This window comes from Perca fluviatilis, chromosome 21 (assembly GCF_010015445.1).
Source record: "Perca fluviatilis chromosome 21, GENO_Pfluv_1.0, whole genome shotgun sequence".
NCBI classification, from domain to species: Eukaryota; Metazoa; Chordata; class Actinopteri; order Perciformes; family Percidae; genus Perca; species Perca fluviatilis.
This window is the reverse complement of record NC_053132.1, coordinates 3,996,843-4,018,371: the sequence shown is the minus strand read 5'-3', so window position 1 is coordinate 4,018,371 and position 21,529 is coordinate 3,996,843. Positions and strand designations below refer to the sequence as shown.

General features: G+C 41.4%; 1 protein-coding gene across 7 annotated transcripts in view; it reads right to left on the bottom strand.

Annotated features, from left to right (window-relative positions):
* Positions 1-19,999, bottom strand: part of LOC120551345 (pleckstrin homology domain-containing family A member 1-like) — a 29,910-nt gene extending 9,911 nt beyond the window's left edge. For 6 of the 7 annotated variants that reach the window (XR_005637866.1, XM_039788723.1, XM_039788725.1 and 3 more), the window contains exons 1-8: positions 19,929-19,999; positions 13,448-13,633; positions 11,742-11,798; positions 9,652-9,697; positions 4,828-4,925; positions 3,983-4,108; positions 3,021-3,158; positions 834-902 (exon numbers count right to left, since the gene is read on the bottom strand). Coding sequence is in view for 6 of the 7 variants with exons in the window: in XM_039788723.1 (XP_039644657.1) it covers positions 834-902; positions 3,021-3,158; positions 3,983-4,108; positions 4,828-4,925; positions 9,652-9,697; positions 11,742-11,798; positions 13,448-13,588 (675 nt within the window). In the remaining variant the exon portion in view is untranslated. The remainder of the gene's footprint in view (positions 1-833; positions 903-3,020; positions 3,159-3,982; positions 4,109-4,827; positions 4,926-9,651; positions 9,698-11,741; positions 11,799-13,447; positions 13,634-19,928) is intronic. The other variant, XM_039788724.1, reaches the window with a different exon arrangement.
* Between the last annotated feature and the right edge of the window lie 1,530 nt (positions 20,000-21,529).

Genomic DNA, 21,529 nt, shown 5'->3' with positions numbered 1-21,529 from the left:
GCCTTTACCCACTTAGTCATTATATCCACATTACTGATTACTACAATATCGTTGCGGTATTGATATCGAGGTATTTGGTCAAAAATATCGTGATATGATCGCCCAGCCCTAGTGTGAACTGACAATAGAGCTGTAGCGCATCATGGCAGTAAAATAAAACACATTGCATAACCACAGGTGTGGTTCATTCTGCAGACGAGTCAGCTGTGTTCACATGCAGTCCTGCACGTTGATCCGGAAACCAGTTCACTTTCAGATTCTGGGTCAGAGTTCTGGAAGAATTCAGCAGACATGCGGTGGAGTAATATCATAAATATCCAGCCAACAATCTGACAGACTAAATAGGAAGTTAAAATAATGAAATATGATTGAACAGATCAATAAATCATACAAGAGACTTCTAGGTTTTCCCTGTTCAACCACGTTGAGACACACACACACACACACACACACACACACACACACACACACACACACACAGGGTGTGTCCATTTAAGTGCACAGACAGGCTGCGGTTAGGACTCGCTAATCTGCCAGCACGTGGATGGAATGAGGAGGTATTCAGGACACATGCCGCTGCGTGTAGAGACACACCGCTAACTTATGGCAACACACGCCTCTGCTTCTTTCTGCTCTTTCAATTGTTACTTTGAATTCACTTCATTGTTGCAGTGAACATCCGTACAATGATACTACTACATTCTAGGAAGTGCTGTGTGCGTTTGTTCGTGATTAGGTGTAATGTAAGCCAACAGGTTACAGCCAGTTCTAGCTGCTGTTTTTAAAATGAAAGTTCACTCAAATAACAAAAAAAATAAATAAATATTGCTCACCAGGTCAGATTTGTAGTAGCTGACAGCGTTTTCATCCAGCATGAAGTACCTCCTCTTCCAATTCTTCATCTGAGTAAGAGGAGCAGAGCTATCAGCATCAGTGCATTTGTTACTTTAGCCCATCTGGTTACAGCAAAATTAGGTTTAATTTTGTAAAAAAAACAAAAAAAAAAAACAATGACAAAAACACCCAAAGTAAGCCAGAAAAATGTTTTAAAGTCCCAGTGTGTAACGTGTTTAGTTGTTCATTACCAAAATCTGTGTTGCCTGTTCACCAACTTGTCCTTTTTCATGAATATTTACCTCCACCATCAATTCCAAGTGTTCCTATTGGCTTGAAATTTTACATTTACATTCGCATGACCTGGGGTAGACGCTCCATATTCATGCGCCATCTTGAAATATGGTAGCCGGTAAGGGACATACAGGACATACTGCTCCACCTTTCACATTTTCTCTGCCACATGATAAACTCCCAGCTGCTGCTAATGCTGCTAATGGCTATCATGGCTTCCTGGCCCCCGGCGAGTTTGAAGAAGGAAACAAGGAGGACCACACGTATTCAAAATCCAAATTTCAGGAACAGGAGTCTTCTTCTTCACCCAGGAAAGGGATATTAAAAAGAGCAAGAGACCGGCATCATCAGAAAAAAGCAGAAGGCCACCGTAGCTGTAATACCTACTTTGAACTGCGTGGCGCGAGAGAGTTGATTGCGATATATGATCTCAACGCTAGATGGGAGAAATTCTTACACACTGGCCCTTTAAAGTCATCCTGGTCGTGTGTACCAGAGGCTGCAATGTATATTACACCCGGTGGTGCTAGAGGAAAGGAGATGGGCTCATTAACATCTAAAAGGGTTCATCCTCTGAGGGGCAGGAATGCTTTCGGTCAGTTTTCAGGAAAATGGTTTACAAGATTTTCTTATTTCTTGCGCACAAGTTGACAGTTTAGCCTAATGGACGGGTCAAGTCGTCACAATTGACATTAGGAATCCTCCTCTGGAGAGCATTAATATCCACACTTAAGTTAAGTAAAAGCATGATCCCTCTTTCTCTTAAACCGTTAGAACATGGAACTTGGTTTTCACATCTGAGGGGTCTAGGTGCAGAAATGTAAAGCAGAGTCAGACCATGTAGGGGTTTAAGAGTAATTAATAAATTCTTAATTTCTGAAACAAATAGCGATGCAGAACTAACGGGTTCAAAAGGTCATTTATTCCTCCTGCCATTGGCATAGTGAATGACTTTCTTAAAATGTAACTCTTGTAATTCACTTTGTTGTGAAGTAACACGTGAAGTAAATGAGTAAACAGTAGTCGAGTGAAAAATACCCCAACTACTGTGACATGGTTATTTAAAATAAGTTCAAAAATAAATGTCAACCTATTTATGCAACAACAAACCAACCCTGAAGACCGCTGCAATTGGTATTATCTCAAATGTATTAAAGGTGATGAAAATTGCATGAAGCGACTGCCGATGGACATTGAACTGTCAGATGTGATTTCAGCACAAACTTCAAGACTAGCAGCTTGAGCTAACTGACTCAACCAACAAAAGCTGCCATTTTGCATGTGACATTTGACCGTAAGAAATGACAGACCTGATTCCAAACACACATAACAGGCTATGTTCCTAAAAATCAACCAATAAAACCTGAAGTGATCAGGAGCATGTGAAAAGGTGTGCTTGCTGTCTACGTAGCCTACTGCTGGCTGTAAACCCAATGGCCCCTTCGAAGATAATAAAGATACCTTGAATGTAACCAAACTTGTTTTGGTGGAACATGTGTACGTTGAAAATAATTCCGCCAGAACTGGAGATAAATGTTCTATGTGTCTAGTGTTTGTGCGGCGCTTTGCTGCCGTAGACGGGCAACTGCTGCAGAATTAAGGCAAGAAAATCACGAATTGCAGTCCTCTGGGTAAGAGGCATTGAAGGTGTAAATCATGTTGGGGGGGGGGAATCATTGGTTTAACTTTGAACAAGACTCTGAATGTGCTGACTGAATTGGAGGTATTGATTAAAAGCAACTCGAAAGGTTTTAAGTTATATGTCAACTAGAACTTCTGTCTTATCAGCGGGCACTGTGTTTGTGTGTGTGTGTGTGTGTGTGTGTGTGTGTGTGTGTGTGTGTGTGTGTGTGTGTGTGTGTGTGTGTGTGTGTGTGTGTGTGTCCCCTCACCAGAGCCCCCTGTTTGACACAGTATCCGGCCTTGATGATGGCCTGGTCCTGCGCTCCTCTGGACAGGTAGTAGGGCAGGTGATTCTGACCTCGCTTCAAGCCCCCACGCTCCGCCTCGTTATGCCCCTCCCCCTGCTCCTAACAACACACACACACACACACACACACACACACACACACACACACACACACACACACACACACACACACACACACACACACACACACACACACACACACACACACAAACAAACAATGTATAAGGGACTTTGTCTCATACTATTCATCAAACAAAACATTTAATATATCGAACTTGTTAGCAAATAGTTGCTTATTACACACAAATATGGAGCAAGATTAGCATATGGACTTGTGTATCCTCAGATTACTTCATTTGTGTCTATTGCAGGCCTGCGTCTAACGATTACTTTCATCGTCAATTATTTTCCTGATTAATCGATTAGTTGTTTGGTCTATGAAATGTCGATGAAATTAAATTATGAAATTAAAATTGTGAAAAATGTAGAAGATGACGTCCTCAAATGTCTTGTTTTGTCCACAACTCAAAGATATTCAGTTCACTGTCACAGAGGAGAGAAGAAACTTAGAAACATAGTCACATTTAACAAGATGCAATGAAAATACTTTTTCAAACTGATTAATCGATTATCAAAATAGTTGCACTCCTGTAAATAATCTCTGTAAAACTCTTAAAGTGCCGCGTAACATGTCTGTCTCTTTAGGTCTGACTCCCAGTCTCCGTCTCTCAGCCATAGAATTCAAACCGGCCGTCACTCGTCTGTGTTGATGCGTGTTGGGTCACGTGTTTAGTGGCTGCATACCAGCACTGACAGGACCGGACCTGCTGAGCTGCTGCCGATAAAAGCTGCTAACACAATGCATATGACCGCGTGTGCGTGCGTGCGTGTGTGTGTGTGCGCGTGTGTGTGCGTGTGTGTTACCTGTGTAGCAGTGATGATAGGGACTCCACCTATGATTTCAGTCTTGTAGGAGACCTGTTTCATGGCTCCAAGTACTTCCTGGGGAGTCTCTGTGTGGCCGGCGTGGCCCTCGCCTGGCTTTGGCACCTAAAGACACAAAAAAAAAACGGTTCACTGGTTTTTATTCACGGAACTTGTTGAGAATAAGAAAAATATCACTTATCCATTCCTACACACTTCATTTAATTTAGCCGAGGCTTCTATCCAAAGCAACGTCCAATTAATATTTACACACCCACTAGTCTCGCATTGCCAGACCTTTCATCCGCATCTTATTCATCTGTATATCTGTGTTTATAAACTGTCTATTTATATAAGGGTGTTTATTGTGTAAATATGTTTGTTTTATTACTATAAGTATTATTATAACTAATTCTATTTTTTCTATTTCTTATACTTTATGTATATTTTTTCTCCCATGTCTACTTAATGTGTATTTGTGTGTACATTTTTTTCTTTTGAGCTGCTGTGGCACAGGATTTTCCCCAGTGTGGGATTAATAAAGTCTATCCTATCCTATCCTTCCTCCACAGAGCTGCGTAGGAAGGTCCGGGCAGTCCACACAGCATTCCTGGATGGGAGAAAAACGTGTTCTGGTTTATTTATTATTACGCCTGAACTGAACTGTGTCTCTGTGGCCTGATGGGTAATTTTCCATCTGCTGTAGCCTGAGGCAGAAGACAGAGCGGCCTACAAAAACAGGAGAAACAGGGTCACCTATTGATCCATTAGAGCGTGTGTGTGCGTGTGCGTTTGCGTGTGCGTGCGTGCGTGTGTGTATGTATGTGTGTGCGCGCGTGGCTCACAGTGATCTTGGTGGCGTTGTTGAGAACGCTGATCCATTCCACCAGATCCTGCTGGTCATTGGCCTGCAGATAAAACTTCCTCATTCCTGCATTTATAACTACAGAGAGAGAAAGACAGAGAGAGAGAAATGTAAAATGTGTAGGTTGTAACCTTCTCCTTACATTAGAGAAGAAAACACACAAGAGGAAGAAGAAAAATACCACCAGCTTCATGCAAAACTTGATCTAAAATTATCCACTTGTTTCTGGTTTCTCAGAGGGAGAGGATATGTACGGTGTGTGTGTGTGTGTGTGTACAGTATATCTTAACATCCCACACACACACACACACACACAGGTCAGGTCAGAGTCATTGTACAGTTTCCTCCTATTGAGTGACAAAAAGCTACTGTCGGCCCCCCCAGAGGAACAACAACAAGCAGCAAAGGACAAAAGAGAGGAAATAATCCTAACAGGAGAGGGAAGAAGGAGGGAGAGAAATGGATAAGAAGGGCAGAAGCGAGGAAGGACTGGGAATGAAGAAAGTAGAAACGGGAGAGGAGGGATGGCTGGATGAAGGGAGGGAGTAGAAGAAGGTATAGGGAATACGGGTGGGGGGAAAAGTCAATACAGCATGGAATGGCAATATTTTCCGTGGCAATACTGTATCGATACACGGACGCCAAGGAAATGTTTTATTATATTAATTGCACATGAGAATTTCACTTTTTGGTATTAGAACAACAACAACAAAAACTTCCATTTGTGAGATGTGAGATGAACAAACAGAAATGTATCTTTTCAGATAAAACAGATGTTGTCAAAGTTTCCTTTGGGGACATCATTTGAAGTTAGAAAAAAGGTCCTAAATTGCAATATTATGCAGAAAATGTTTAAAAATCGCAATAATAGCGTATCTTGCCATACAGTTAGAACAGTGCTGAACTCAAATAGTAAATCTTAGCACAACAGAGCAAAGTGCAATAAATACACCAGCACTTTTGCACTTAACTTGCCCTGCCAAACATATTTCATGACTTCGTGGTAATGTCTGAAGTTCTACCATGGACTCTGTAACATTTTTTGTGGAAAAAATGCCTTGGTTACCTTGTTTCAAGCCATTCTAGCGCGGTATAAAAAGCCTGCAGGAAGACTCGGCTCGATTTGTGCCAGTTCTCATTAATATTCAACATGCTAAGCTGTTTGAATCTGATTGGCTAACAGCTAGCCAATGAGAGCTTGGCTATCAGAATCCTTTACTCAGCCCAACCAAGCCCCCAGGAGGAGCGCTAAGTCTAAAAGCCAACATGGGCTTAGCGGAGAACGGTGGTACTGCACCCCATGGCCCAGAAAGACTTTTCACAGAGACATTACATGGTGAAAGAAACGTCTATATTTCAGCGGATAATTAGTTTCGGGGTATATCGACCCACCAGCCCGAACACTGAAAGGGTCCTTGTTTAAAACATCACGTTTTTAACATTTTTAACATTCACTAGAAGCGAATCCAGAATTATTAAATATGAAATGATGAACACGCATAATGGACGCGAGCAGACCCACGGGACTGCGCACGCCCGCTCACATGACTGTTCCCCCCGAGCTCATGTAGCTAGCTGTAATAACTGATATAGCTAATGGTTGTAATTCACCATGTGTTCTATTAATACATCCATGGTATTATCTTATGAAGTTATGATACATCCGAGGGATGTATGTATGCTGTAAAGCCTGTTATGTGGATGTAACGTCATTAGCGTTTCCCAAACTGGCGGGGCTATCGGCTAGCTAGCTAGTTGCTAACATTAGGCTACTAGCGTGGCGTTAAGATTATTAAGCTACATAACGTTACTACAGACATAGTGATTATATGGCCTTGGTTTTCTTTGCTATACACATCCGAGGGCTGTATGCTGTAAAGCTTGTAACGTGGATGAGGAGATGAGAAGCCATGGATGAGCTCTGTTCAACGAAACTGCAGGCTAACTGCTAGCGCTTACTAGTAGCTAGCTAGCTAGTAGCACGAACATAATGATTAAATCTCCTTGGTTGTCTAGCTAAATACATCTATCGTTTATTTAGCTAAGCATGTAAACGATCGGGTACAACGAAAACACAATGTTTAACGTTAGCTAGTGAATATTTTAGACAATGAAAACGGCGAGTTCATGAGTTCGCCACTTGTAAGAGCCACGAGAGATAAGCTCATGAACGAGCATGTTGCTACCGGTTGCTAAGACAAAACAAACAAATTGTTGCTAGTGCGCGTGTCCACCGTGACGTCATGGGCCTTTTGAGCAACTCTCATTGGAACGTACGGGGCTTCCCGCCGAACACTTTATCCAGTTCTCTTAATACATCCATGAGCCCAACTGGGCGAGCTCATGAATAGTAATGAGCTCAGGCAACATGATGTCAGACTGACCAGCTTTTGTGACTGGTCTGATTTCTCTGCTTATTTCTGTTCAGTGGCTAGAGCTGACAGAGGAGGTAGCAGTTCATTTTCACATTCACCACATAACACAAACACATATGGACCTAACATATTTCAAAAGTCCCTTTTTAAGATGGTGTATGGTCTGTAAAGTCATAGGTGTCCTTCCTTTATGTCCAAAAAACGCTTCGTTGATCTTATGTTTTTATGTCAATTTAGAATGTTTTTTTACGTGTTTTCGTGTTTGTGTTGTGAAGCAACAGATTGTATAGCACTATGCCCAAGACAAATTTCCCCTAGGGGACAAAAAAAGTGTATTCTATTTTACAGTATTGGGATAACATGGTATCGTGGGGCCTCTGGTATGTGGACGCCTGAACATTGCACCCATACAGTATGTGACTTTAATCTCTTGCTCAAACTCTTCTGGTTACGGTCTTTCCTGCAGATGTTGAACCGGCTGCAGACATTTGCTCCAAATCAGACCCGACAGCATCTGACGTTGGTGATCTGGTCTGGCTCAAAGTCGGCCTTTGAGTTAAGATAAGCCTTTGTTATCTCCTATAGGAGAAATTCATCTTGGGCATTCGAGAGAAACGAAATGGCGACACATCGCGCATAAACACACAATAAACATACAGTTAACCTACATAGAAACATAATCATACATTACATCATCCAATGCTTCAATGAACATCTAATAAACCTTGCACAATACCCCCCTACCTTTCCTCACAATCACAGAAGAACAGAAGTGTTCATCAAAAGGTGTACGATGGGGTTAAGGTCTGCCTAGTCTCGCATTGCCAGACCTTCCTCCACAGCGCTGCGGAGGAAGGTCTGACACAGCCTAGTCCACACAGCATTCCGGGATGGGAGAAAAACGTGCTCTGGTTTATTGGCATTTCTTTAAAGCAATCACAGTCGTCTTGGGTGGCGCTGAGCGCTGGACGGAGCCACGGTGCCTCTGCTAAATAGCCTCAGGAAGCAACTTGTTTTGGTGGAACGTGTACGTTTAAAAGTTTTAGTCGAGCAACAGAAAACTGATTCCGGGATGGGAGAAAAACCTGCTCTGGTTTATTGACATTTCTTTAAACCAATCACAAGCGCCCGACGGAGCAACGATGCCTCTGCAAAATCGCCTTGGGAAGGAACATGTTTTGGTTTTTAGTTTTAGTCGTGCAACAGAAAACTCAGATTGGACAGATAGTCTAGCTAGCTGTCTGGATTTACCCTGCAGAGATCTGAGGAGCAGTTAACCATAGTCCTCATAGATCCACCGGAGGTTAGAACGCCTGAACAATCACGGAAATAAAACATTGTTGATATAGACTACGGTGCTGCACTGTACAGGCCAGTTAAGTTCTTCCACACCAAGGAGGGAAAACCACTTTTTTATGGGCCTGGCTTTGTGCACCGGGGCATTAAAACAAACCAAATCATGTTGAAACAGGAAAGGGACAAAAACACACTGGAAGCTCTCTATTGTCTCACATATGATTGCATATTGTGAACTTAAAGGGGACATATTATGGTTTTCTGTGTTTTCTGTCATAGCTATAATGTTATAAATGTTGGATTTTCATGTTAAACGTGGCCAAAACTTCAAATAATGAGGTAAACGTATTTAAGACAAATCCCTGGGAGCTAAAACGTTCAGATTCCCAACTGTTCTGAACGCTCCAGTTTCAACAGTTTTTTCTACTCTCGGCTAAGTGTTACGCAACTCTAAGCCGGCCTTCTATGATTGGTCATCTGCTTCAGGTAGACAGGACTGGAGGGTTTGTTTTTTTTAAGCTACTGCTGTGCTAACTGTTGCATGTACCTACATGCTAAAGGCAGTAAAATATGTCATCTTGACTGACAGTGTCGTTAAATTCTCCCCAATTCTGGGTCGCATTACTACTTAAACATTTTCCGTTTATGTAGTCTTTTGTTTAAAAGCCTTTATATGCAATTTTTGACTATAAAAAGGGCTGCTATATTCTATTAGTGTTCACTGCTAACTATAGTAGCTACATGGCTAACGGCTGTAAACAATGTAATTTCCAGGAAGCACGCTGGCCAATCAGAGCAGAGGAGGAGGGCTTAAAGAGGCTCTCAGACAGAGGGTGAATACAGGTGCAGCAGCCATGGGAAGTATGAGAAAAATAAAAGTGTTTTTTAAACATTAAAGCGTGTAAACATGTTATAGTACAAACACAAAATGCAAGTATAATCCTGAAAATGCTATATAATAGTTACCCTTTAAGATTTCCCTTCATTGGAGCTAAGGGGCCTCGCCAAATCCATGAAAAGAACAGACCAAAAGTACACAAAGAGGGAGGTAAAGAGGGATGGAGCAGAGCGGGGGAATATAAAGAGAGAGAGAAATGGAGGGGAGGAAGGGAAGAAAATGAAGATGAACTTACCAAAGCAGAACTCGGCCTTTGGTCTGAGTTTGGTGGCATCACTGACCTGAATGAGAGAGAGTAAAGCGTTTAGAGGGAAAACATTCACTCAAATTTTCTTATGCTGATTTTCTGGAAATTTGGTTCAAATTTGGGAAAATGTGCAAAGGAAGACAAAGCCAGAAACCAGAGGAGACTGCTGCATCCACAGCTGGTAGCAGGCCGAGGCAGGCCAAGATGCTAATGTCGGTATGCTAACCAGATACCAACATAGCAATGCTAAAGCTTTGCCATGATAACCATCTTGTTAGCATGCCAACATTGGCTTATTAGTAGAGATGGTCCGATACCATTTTTTGCTTCCTGATTCAGATACCTGAACTTGCGCATCGTCAGATACCGATCACTGATCTGGTGCCATTGTGCAATATATTTTATGATGTTTTGTCTTTGTATAGATGTGATATGATTTATATCTTTGTTGTACGGTCTGGCTGAGGTTAAACTCTTCGTGAAATATAAAAAAAAAGGCAAACAATGAATGCCATAGAACTTTTTTTTATTATCCAGTTTGACAGTCCGTTATAACAGAAAAAGAACATAAATAAACTACTTTAAAGCTTTAGTGCGTATATATATATATATATATATATATATATATATATATATATATATATATATATATATATATATATATATATATATATATATATATATAATACTGTATCTGAAGTCTCTTTTATATAGACCTTAGTGGTCCCCTAATACTGTATCTGAAGTCTCTTTTATATAGACCTTAGTGGTCCCCTAATACTGTATCTGAAGTCTCTTTTATATAGACCTTACTGGTCCCCTATAATACTGTATCTGAAGTCTCTTTTATATAGACCTTAGTGGTCCCCTAATACTGTATCTGAAGTCTCTTTTATATAGACCTTAGTGGTCCCCTAATACTGTATCTGAAGTCTCTTTTATATAGGCCTTAGTGGTCCCCTAATACTGTATCTGAAGTCTCTTTTATATAGGCCTTAGTGGTCCCCTAATACTGTATCTGAAGTCTCTTTTATATAGACCTTAGTGGTCCCCTAATACTGTATCTGAAGTCTCTTTATATAGACCTTACTGGTCTCCTAATACTGTATCTGAAGTCTCTTTATATAGACCTTACTGGTCTCCTAATACTGTATCTGAAGTCTCTTTTAAATAGACCTTACTGGTCCCCTAATACTGTATCTGAAGTCTCTTTTATATAGGCCTTAGTGGTCCCCTAATACTGTATCTGAAGTCTCTTTTATATAGGCCTTAGTGGTCCCCTAATACTGTATCTGAAGTCTCTTTTATATAGGCCTTAGTGGTCCCCTAATACTGTATCGGAAGTCTCTTTATATAGACCTTAGTGGTCCCCTAATACTGTATCTGAAGTCTCTTTATATAGACCTTACTAGTCCCCTAATACTGTATCTGAAGTCTCTTTATATAGACCTTAGTGGTCCCCTAATACTGTATCTGAAGTCTCTTTATATAGACCTTAGTGGTCCCCTAATACTGTATCTGAAGTCTCTTTATATAGACCTTACTGGTCCCCTAATACTGTATCTGAAGTCCCTTTCTAGCCACTAGAGCCAGTCCCACAATGAGCTTTCCTTGGTTAGTTAGTTACTAGGTTAGTTAGTTACTACGTGGAGGAGGGGGGAGGGGCCGTGGGCAATCACGGAAGGCTTGTATCATGTGGACGCTCCAACAGTTTTGTTGTCATTACTTATAATTCCTCATGGGGGAGACAGAAACTACACACTATAGCTTTAAAGTATTAGTATTAGTTTGGTCTAAATTACATGGTGTCAGATCGGTGCATACATTCCAGTACTTGCAGATACTGATACCAGCATTATAGGCGGTATCGGAGACTTTTCCAATACTGGTATCGGCATCGGAGCATCTCTACTTATTAGCCCTAAGTACAACTGGAGCTGTTGGGATTAGTTTTAGACAAAGATGTGGACACATTGAAAATGTGCGTGCGTTTTTGAGAGAGTGAAGAGAGAGAGAGAGAGAGAGAGAGAGAGAGAGAGACAGACAGACAGAGAGAGCGAGAGAGACAGAGAGCTTACCTTGGAGATGTAGGTGAGTTTAAGAGATCCCACCTTCTCCGCACCTTTAGGCAGATTCTGAACAAAGACACAGATAATATATATTTAAGCAGAAGTAAAGGTAGTTTTATTGGAAAACAGGGATTGGGTTTGTTACTTATTCCCTCAGAAAAGGCTTGTAAACACTATGGTTGGGTGATACGGTGGAAAAACAATATATCTATATCTCTATAGACGTATATCACAATATGCAAAACCATGGAATAAATGTTCCACGCAATCAACAGTGTTCCCCTGCTATGCATCACAACCGACAAAGGTCTTTCTTTAAACATATGAAACAAGAAGTGCAGTAACTTAGTAAGTTAGTTTACAGCTGGAATGTGCTCATTCATTTGGAAAGTTATGTTCATAACAATTCGTTCACATGCCCACGTGAGTGCTAAAAGCTAAATGCAGCGTCATAGTTTTGGTTTAAAGAAAACGGTGGGAACTGAAAAAAACCCTGCATCCAACTGAAGCGCCAGCGTTTGAGGAATTCCCCGGCTGTGGGAAGTAAAAATACTACTATTACTACTAACCTTTTTCAATTTCTGTTCTGGTTCCTGTTTGATCTTTCAAACCACTCACATGCGTTTAATACGGGCTTATCTAACATGTTATTGAGAAGTGAAAAAGCTTTTACAGCTTCAGCTAAAATCTCATTTCAGTGTAGTTCTGTGCTATAAATCCACGACTTCCTGTTTAGATCTTTATAACCCCCCAATTGTTCAAACATATCGTTTACACCTCACCTTCCTATGGTAACACTTCTTCTGCCTTACTAACTGCATTTTTATTTCTTCTTTTTTACTGTGAAGTGAATTGAGACTTGTGTGACTCTGCACTTTAAATACAATTGGCTTTAATTTGTTTACAGCGATGAGGAGAGACAGAAGTTCAGTTCATCAAAAATCTACTTGCAGAGACGTGCTTAATAGTTATAAGATATATCAGAGAGCATTGAGGTCAGTGTTGCTGAAGCAAGTTCCTGCAAGCAGATCTTCACTGAGAGCTGATGGTATGATGGTATGCATGGATGTAGAATAAAACCTACATTAGGGCAGCACGCGCACACACACACACACACACACACACACACACACACACACACACACACACAACAACAAGGGAACACACACACACACACAACACACACAAAACACAGAGACACAGACACACACACACAGACACACACACAGACACAACAAACAAAGGACACAGAGGACACACACACAAACACACACACACACACAGAGACACACACACAGACACACACACACAGACACAGAGAGACACACACACAAACACACACACACACACACACACACACACACACACATACACTATGAGGAAAATATTTGATATGCGATAATGTTGAAAATCGCGATAAATTACCAAATATTGAAGTGTACTCAGTTCTGCATTTCTACCGCTTTCAGTTAACATTTTGGACATAGAATTAAGGATAAAAAGGTACCACTAAAGATGAATGACAGTTTAATTTCAAAGTGCAGTTTTCTCTTGATATTTTCTTTCAACTCACAAAACAAATCTCCGAGCATCTATCGCGATATGTTGCAACCTTACACAATATGTATATTGGGCCACTTGATATCGCGATGACGATAAAAAATAAAAACGATATACTGTGCAGCCCTAAGCTGCATGCAGCATTCAAGACTCACCTGTGGGTTGTCCATGTACCACAGCAGGCTGCCCTGCTGAGTGTCCAGGATGAAGTATCGGCGCAGGAACCTGCCGCTGCTCTCATTCTCCTCGATGTCCAGGAAGCCGCAGATGCGATTCTGTCGGTCCACATAAGGCATCGCAACCCTGACCAGCTCAGCCCGCCCTGGGGCATCACAGGAACGCTGGAAGGAGGGTGGACAGGTCGACAGTGAGCCGACGCACTCATTCAGAACAACTGGTCCCACGAATCAACCTCTCCAACAGGTCAGAAGAGACGGCCCTCTCTTTTAACTTGACCCTAGTCTCGCATTACCAGATCTGAAAGTCTGGCTAGTCCACACAGCATTCTGGGATGGGAGAAAAACCTGCTCTGGTTTATTGGCATTTCTTTAAACCAATCACAAGCGCCCGACGGAGCAACGATGCCTCTGCAAAACCACCTTGGGAAGGAACATGTTTTGTTTTTTTAGTTTTAATCAAGCAACAGAAAACTCAGACTGGACAGATAGTCTAGCTAGCTGTCTGGATTTACCCTGCAGAGATCTGAGGACCAGTTAACCATAGTCCTCACAAATCCACCGGAGGTTAGAACGCCAACACAAAGAAAGAGGAAGGGGGACGGAAATCCGGCCGAAATGAGGGACATCCGGCAGGATTTCCAGGAGTGGAACGTTGTCGATATAAACTTACTTTTCTAACCTGGATATAAAAACCAAGTCTTAACCCTCAAACAGGAAGGTGAGGACAGGCCAAACTGGGTCCACTCTCAAGGTAAAACTCAAACTGGCTCTCACAAAGACAGATGTACAACAAGTACACACACAAGAGAAAAACACTTGATTTCCAAGTGACAACAAACAGGGAAACACACACACACACACACACACACACACACACACACACACACACACACACACACACACACACACACACACACACACACACACACACACACACACACACACACACACACACACACACGTTAAAGGCTCTATTGTTTTCTTATTCCCGTGCTGCGGTTTCCTCACCTTGCTCGGAGCATGTTTACTGAGATCAGTGGTTAAATCCAGACTTTCAGTGGGTGTCGTCACACCGCTGACAGCAAACCTTAGCTCTTATTTTGGTACACTCTTAAAGGTCCCATGACATGTTGCTCTTTGCATGTTTTTATTTAGGCCTTAGTGGTCCCCTAATACTGTATCTGAAGTCTCTTTTATTTAGGCCTTAGTGGTCCCCTAATACTGTATCTGAAGTCTCTTTTATATAGGCCTTAGTGGTCCCCTAATACTGTATCTGAAGTCTCTTTTATATAGGCCTTAGTGGTCCCCTAATACTGTATCTGAAGTCTCTTTTATATAGACCTTAGTGGTCCCCTAATACTGTATCTGAAGTCTCTTTTATATAGACCTTAGTGGTCCCCTAATACTGTATCTGAAGTCTTTTTTATATAGGCCTTAGTGGTCCCCTAATACTGTATCTGAAGTCTCTTTTATATAGGCCTTAGTGGTCCCCTAATACTGTATCTGAAGTCTCTTTTATATAGACCTTAGTGGTCCCCTAATACTGTATCTGAAGTCTCTTTTATATAGACCTTAGTGGTCCCCTAATACTGTATCTGAAGTCTCTTTTATATAGGCCTTAGTGGTCCCCTAATACTGTATCTGAAGTCTCTTTTATATAGACCTTAGTGGTCCCCTATACTGTATCTGAAGTCTCTTTTATATAGACCTTAGTGGTCCCCTAATACTGTATCTGAAGTCTCTTTTATATAGACCTTAGTGGTCCCCTAATACTGTATCTGAAGTCTCTTTTATATAGACCTTAGTGGTCCCCTAATACTGTATCTGAAGTCTCTTTTATATAGACCTTAGTGGTCCTCTAATACTGTATCTGAAGTCTCTTTTATATAGACCTTAGTGGTCCTCTAATACTGTATCTGAAGTCTCTTTTATATAGACCTTAGTGGTCCTCTAATACTGTATCTGAAGTCTCTTTTATATAGACCTTAGTGGTCCCCTAATACTGTATCTGAAGTCTCTTTTATATAGAAAGCCATGATGTCGCTTTCTCATGGGGGGGCGAAATTCTCTGGGCGTGCAAAGCAGAGAAAGGGGAGGTAACCTTGCTCCTTATGACCTCATAACAAGCAGATTCCAAAACGGCTCATCTGAGCTTTCATTTTCTCAAAGGCAGAGCAGGATACCCAGGGCTCGGTTTACACCTATCACCATTTCTAGCCACTGGGGGACCATAGGCAGGCTGGGGGAACTCATATTAATGTTAAAAAAAACTCATGAAGTGAAATTTTCATGCCATGGGACCTTTAAGTAGGGCTGCAACTTATATTCAATGTTGACTGATCTGTCGATTATTGTATTATAATAAGTAATATATATATTATTGTTTGGTCTATGATAGGTCAGAAAATGGTGAAAAATGTGGATCAGTGTTTCCCAAAGCCCAATAGGACGTCCTCAAATGTCTTGTTTTGTCCACAACTCAAAAATATTCAGTTTACTCTCCCAGAGGAGAGAAGAAACTAGAAACATATTCACATTTAACAAGGTGGAAAATTAGAGAATTTTGTCGAAAAAAATGACTCAAACGGATTAATCAATTATCAAAAAAGTTGGCGATTCATTTAATAGTTGACAACTAATCGATTCATCTTTGCAGCTCTACTTTTAAGGAACTGAAAGCTGGCAATTGAACATTTGGTCAGATTTGTAATCTTGTTCACTTATTAAATCAGATATTAAATAATTGATTAATTAATTTGGGCTACATCTTCTATTTGTAAACCCATCCCTATGTTTGTGGGTAAAGTTCTTTGTAACTACTATCTAGTTTTAAACCAGCGTATTACTCTCTCACTATAACTCTGTGTTCAGACAGAAAGTGAATATTATTTAATTCCGATAATATTCCATATTAGTTCCTAAGGGTTACTCACATCAGTAGCCGGCAGAATGGGTCATTCTGGGGACATGATAAAAAATAAATAAATAAATAAAAGATAACAATGGAGAAAAGGGAGATCTGGATCGGTTTTTCAAACGCCATTGTTGTGACTTCTGACATCTGTTTTCCTCGTTGGCTTGGCTCTCATTGGCTGTTTACTCCCACACACTACAGGACCCATGGGGATTTTTATCAAACATGGAGACGTCCTGATTGGGATCAACCGAGCTCTACGATTACTACATATTTTACAAATGTTCTAAGTATTGTAAAAAAAAAAAATGTGTTTAACTTTTTGGGGCCTATCTTGCACCCGGCGCAAAGCCCGACGCGAGTGTCTTTGCTAGTTTAAGACCGACGCAGTTGTCAATTTCCCGTCCAGCGCCCGCGTGGTTTAAATAACAAATGCACCTGCGCCCATCTTTGCGCCCATGGGCGTGCTGGTCTTACAGGGAGGTGTGTTCAGGTGCATTCTGGGCGTGCTGGTCTTACAGGGAGGTGTGTTCAGGTGCATTCTGGGCGTGCTGGTCTTACAGGGAGGTGTGTTCAGGTGCATTCTGGGCGTGCTGGTCTTACAGGGAGGTGTGTTCAGGTGCATTCTGGGCGTGCTGGTCTTACAGGGAGGTGTGTTCAGGTGCATTCTGGGCGTGCTGGTCTTACAGGGAGGTGTGTTCAGGTGCATTCTGGGCGAAATTGTACAGTGGGAAGTGATTGCGCCATTGACCAACAAAAACCTGGTCTAAAGCAATAACGCAGCATTTCATTGTTATTTTAACAGAGCATTAGTAAAATGCTCCTAGGCTCGTGCACAGCGCGCGCACACTATGCTTGTTACACACACAGGGTCGCGCAGCACACACACACACACACACACACACACACACACACACACACACACACACACACACACACACACACACACACACACACACACACACACACACACACACACACACACACACACACACACACACACACGTAGAAGATTACAAATAAAAATATTACGGTACAAATCCTCCATCATGATAGCAATGCTCCAAGGTCCAAAAGCGCCTGGCTTTTAAAGGGAATGGGAGATGATCTCCGATTGGTTGATTGCATGTTACGCCCAAAACACACCTCTGATTAATGAAGACACTAAGTACAACCCTTCAGAACCAGGCGCCTGGCACACGGACCCTTTTTTCCGCCGTCAAACTAGCAAAAGTGGATTTGGACACGCCCTAAACACACCTGCACTAGGCGCTTCACGCCGTGCGCTTAGACCGTTAAAACAGGGCCCTTTAACTATCTTCTGTAACTTTTATCCCCCCACATATTGTGGTCTGTGTGTTTCTTTACACTGCTAAAAAAATCAGGTGGAGACAACTATATCCAGTGTTCTCCCTGGGTTTGTTAAAGACTTCGATGCGCATATTTGGCGGAGGAGTTTAGGGGTCCTCCCTCAGAAAATGTGATGCATTTCAATAGAAATAAATCATCAATTTCACATCCCTTTGGAGCGTTATTATCCCCATACCTGTGTCTCAAACGTTGGAAAAGCTAGAGCAGATAGTAAATGAATAACACTCAAAATGCTTAAAGACTAAACTTGTCCATTGGAGACCAAGCTATGACCACTAGATCGGAGTATTTCCTCACCTATAGGCCTTATAATGGTAGGGAAAACCCTGATATCCTTTTTAAAAAAAAATCTGTCTTAAAACGTCCCATGGCATGAACATTTCACTTTATGAGGTTTTTTAAAATGAATATGAGTTCCCCCAGCCTGCCTATAAATGGCGATAGGTGTAAACCGAGCCCTGGGTATCCTGCTCTGCCTTTGAGAAAATGAAATCTCAGATGGACCAATCAGGAATCTTCTCCTTATGAGGTCATAAGGAGAAAGGTTACCTCCCCTTTCTCTGCTTTGCCCGCCCAGAGAATTTGGCCCACCCATGAGAGAGAGAGAGAGAGAGAGAGACATCATGGCTTTCAAACGAGCAAAGTGGCAGTTGGTCAAGGCAAAGAGACTTCAGATACAGTATTAGGGGACCACTAAGGTCTATATAAAAGAGACTTCAGATACAGTATTAGGGGACCACTAAGGTCTATATAAAAGAGACTTCAGATACAGTATTAGGGGACCACTAAGGTCTATATAAAAGAGACTTCAGATACAGTATTAGGGGACCACTAAGGCCTATATAAAAGAGACTTCAGATACAGTATTAGGGAACACTAAGGTCTATATAAAAGCATCCAAAGAGCACCATGTCATGGGACCTTTAAAGATCCCATATTATGCACATTCTCAGGTTCATTCTTGTATTTTGGGTTTCTACGAGAACATGTTTACGTGCTTCAATCTTCAAAAAACACGTCGTTTTTCTCATCCTGTCTGTCTGAATATACCTGTATTCACCCTCTGTCTGAAACGCTCCGTTTTAGCGCCTGTCTCTTTAAGACCTCCCCTCGAAACAGCCCAGTCTTTACAAAGTGCAACCCCTTCTCACTCCGAACTTGTAAGATACGGACATTTGGACAGTGGCTGTCAGCGTCTGATGTGATGAAAAAAGCGCCCTTCGGCGTGTGTGTAGAACGTACCGGGGAGAGCAGCAGCTACACAGCGTTTGAAGATGACGTAGCACTAAGAGCGACCTAAACCCAGCCATCCCGTTCTTAAACCCAACTGTCCCGTTCTTCTTTTACTAAACCCAACCGTCCCGTTCTTGTCCCGCATGTCATGGAAACGTAGCCCACCCTCAACTCCACTGATCCGATTCGCATGATGTTAGAGGGCTACCATATAGGCCTACATTTATTATAGAAACACTTCATACAAACTCACAATTAGCCTATTTTTGATTAGTTTGACAGATTTTTCTACTGACTAACCAATTAATAATTTTTGCTTTTCATAAGTGACACACCTCAAACGTCTATAACATAATATAAACAACACATTAAGTGTAAAACAGTGACACAATAAAGGTTATAATGCCATTCAGGCACTGTCTCTATGGAATATTAGGAGAATTCAAATGGACCTCAGACACACAATACATATAGGCCTAATATTACAGAAATATCATGGTGTTCCTTTACAAGAGACAAGCTAAGGAAACCCTATAACACTACACTTTCCTACATCATAGGCTACTGAATGACATCTCATGTAATTGCAGTTTATTCATGCGTGTAAATGAACAGCAGCAACTCCACTACTGCTGCCAGTAGCTTTTATTTAGATATCACCAGCCCTTACAGCCAAACGCGTGTATACAAGACTACTAGTCACTGTGTATTCACTAAACGAGTCCATTTAAACCCAATTCTTCCCTGTGGAGATCAAACTGTTGTCACAGGCCTTAAAACATCGACCGATTTCCCCCTCCCGTCTCCATTAGCCGTCTGCTAGACACTTCGTACTTATGAATTATTATTTTTTTGGGTGGATATTTGGCTGCGTACAATACAGTGCGACCGTGTGGCGGCACACGAGCTGTAAAAGCGGCGGATTGTGGGTTTACTTACACAGTTCGGCTCAGTCCGAGTCCAGTGGTGGCAGCTGTCCGGCACGAGCGTAAAGTTACACGCAAAATCCCCCAACAATATACAGCTTCCGGTTTTAGCTTTAAAAATAAAAGCGTGTGCCGCTACTTCCGTGTGGACTTCAAAGTAAAATACCTTACCGCCAAAGGGCTGTATAATCAAAAGCAGTAGAGAATGCAACTTGCAATTCAAATTTTAGGATAGGCTACTTAAAGAGCCTTCTTACATACATACATATATACATACATACATACATACATACATACATACATACATACATACATACATACATACATACATACATACATACATACATACATACATACATACATACTGTAGGCCTACATACATACATACTTACTAACTTACTTGCATACTAACTTAGGCTACTTACTTTTAAGTATTTTCATGTTATGCTGCTTTGTAGGCCTAAAATGATGAACACATTAATGCATCAATAATTATAATCAAATTGTGTAATATATTTTTCAGAATTGGGCCATTCTGCATAATGATTTACTTTTGATACTTTACTATATGTTGATGCTAATACTTGTGTGCTTTTTACTTACTTAATTTCTTATACTGCATTGTGACTTTTATTCTCGTATTTGATCTGTTTTTAATTTTAATGTTTTTTTTAATCGTTCAAGCACTTTGAATTGCCCTGTTGCTGAAATGTGCTATACAAATAAAGCTGCCTTGCCTTGCCTTGCCTTAAGTAAAACTCTCCAGGATTTATACTGAGTACTTCTTCCATCAATGACTATGAGGGATTTCTCTCCCCCCCACCCCCCACCCCCCATTTTGTTTCACTGGAAAATGTAATTATCCAGTTAAAAAGAAACAGAGATTAGATGGATATCAAAAAATGTATTTGATTTTAATAGCATTTTTTATCTACCTTTTGTTCAGCGACAGCTTTATGCTTTTATTTTGAAGGCAGAATATGGGTCCTCACAGAGTTAATGCTGAAACATTGATGCATATTTCCAACCAATCCACTGCCAGAGTTAAACCTTCCCCCCCACTCTCTTTTGCAAAGGATGATGGTTAAAGCAGTGTCACAAAAACAATAATAGAGCTCTAACAAAATGCTTCCTTCCGCAAGGATGTCAGCAGTCAGAGGTGGGCACTCTGGTAGTGTATAGTGCCCCCCACACACACACACACACACACACACACACACACACACACACACACACACACACACACACACACACCTGATATAAACTCAAACACCCCCAGAAGAGGAAACAGCATTTGCATTTCATACAAAAGTAGGGGACTTCCCACGGGCATACTTGCCTCACGTGTTTATATGTGTGTGTGTGTGTGTGTGTGTGTGTGTGTGTGTGTGTGTGTGTGTGTGTGTGTGTGTGTGTGTGTGTGTGTGCGTGTGTGTGTCTCTGTGTGTGTGTGTGTGTGTGTGTGTGTACGTGTACGTGTACGTGTACGTGTTGTTTCTGACTGACTGAGCCTAAGTTCATTTCAATGGAAAGGCACTCCTGTGTGTGAATAGGGGCTCTTAGTGGAGAGAACAGAGCAGAATAAACAGGTGGACTGACAGACAGGTAAAAAGA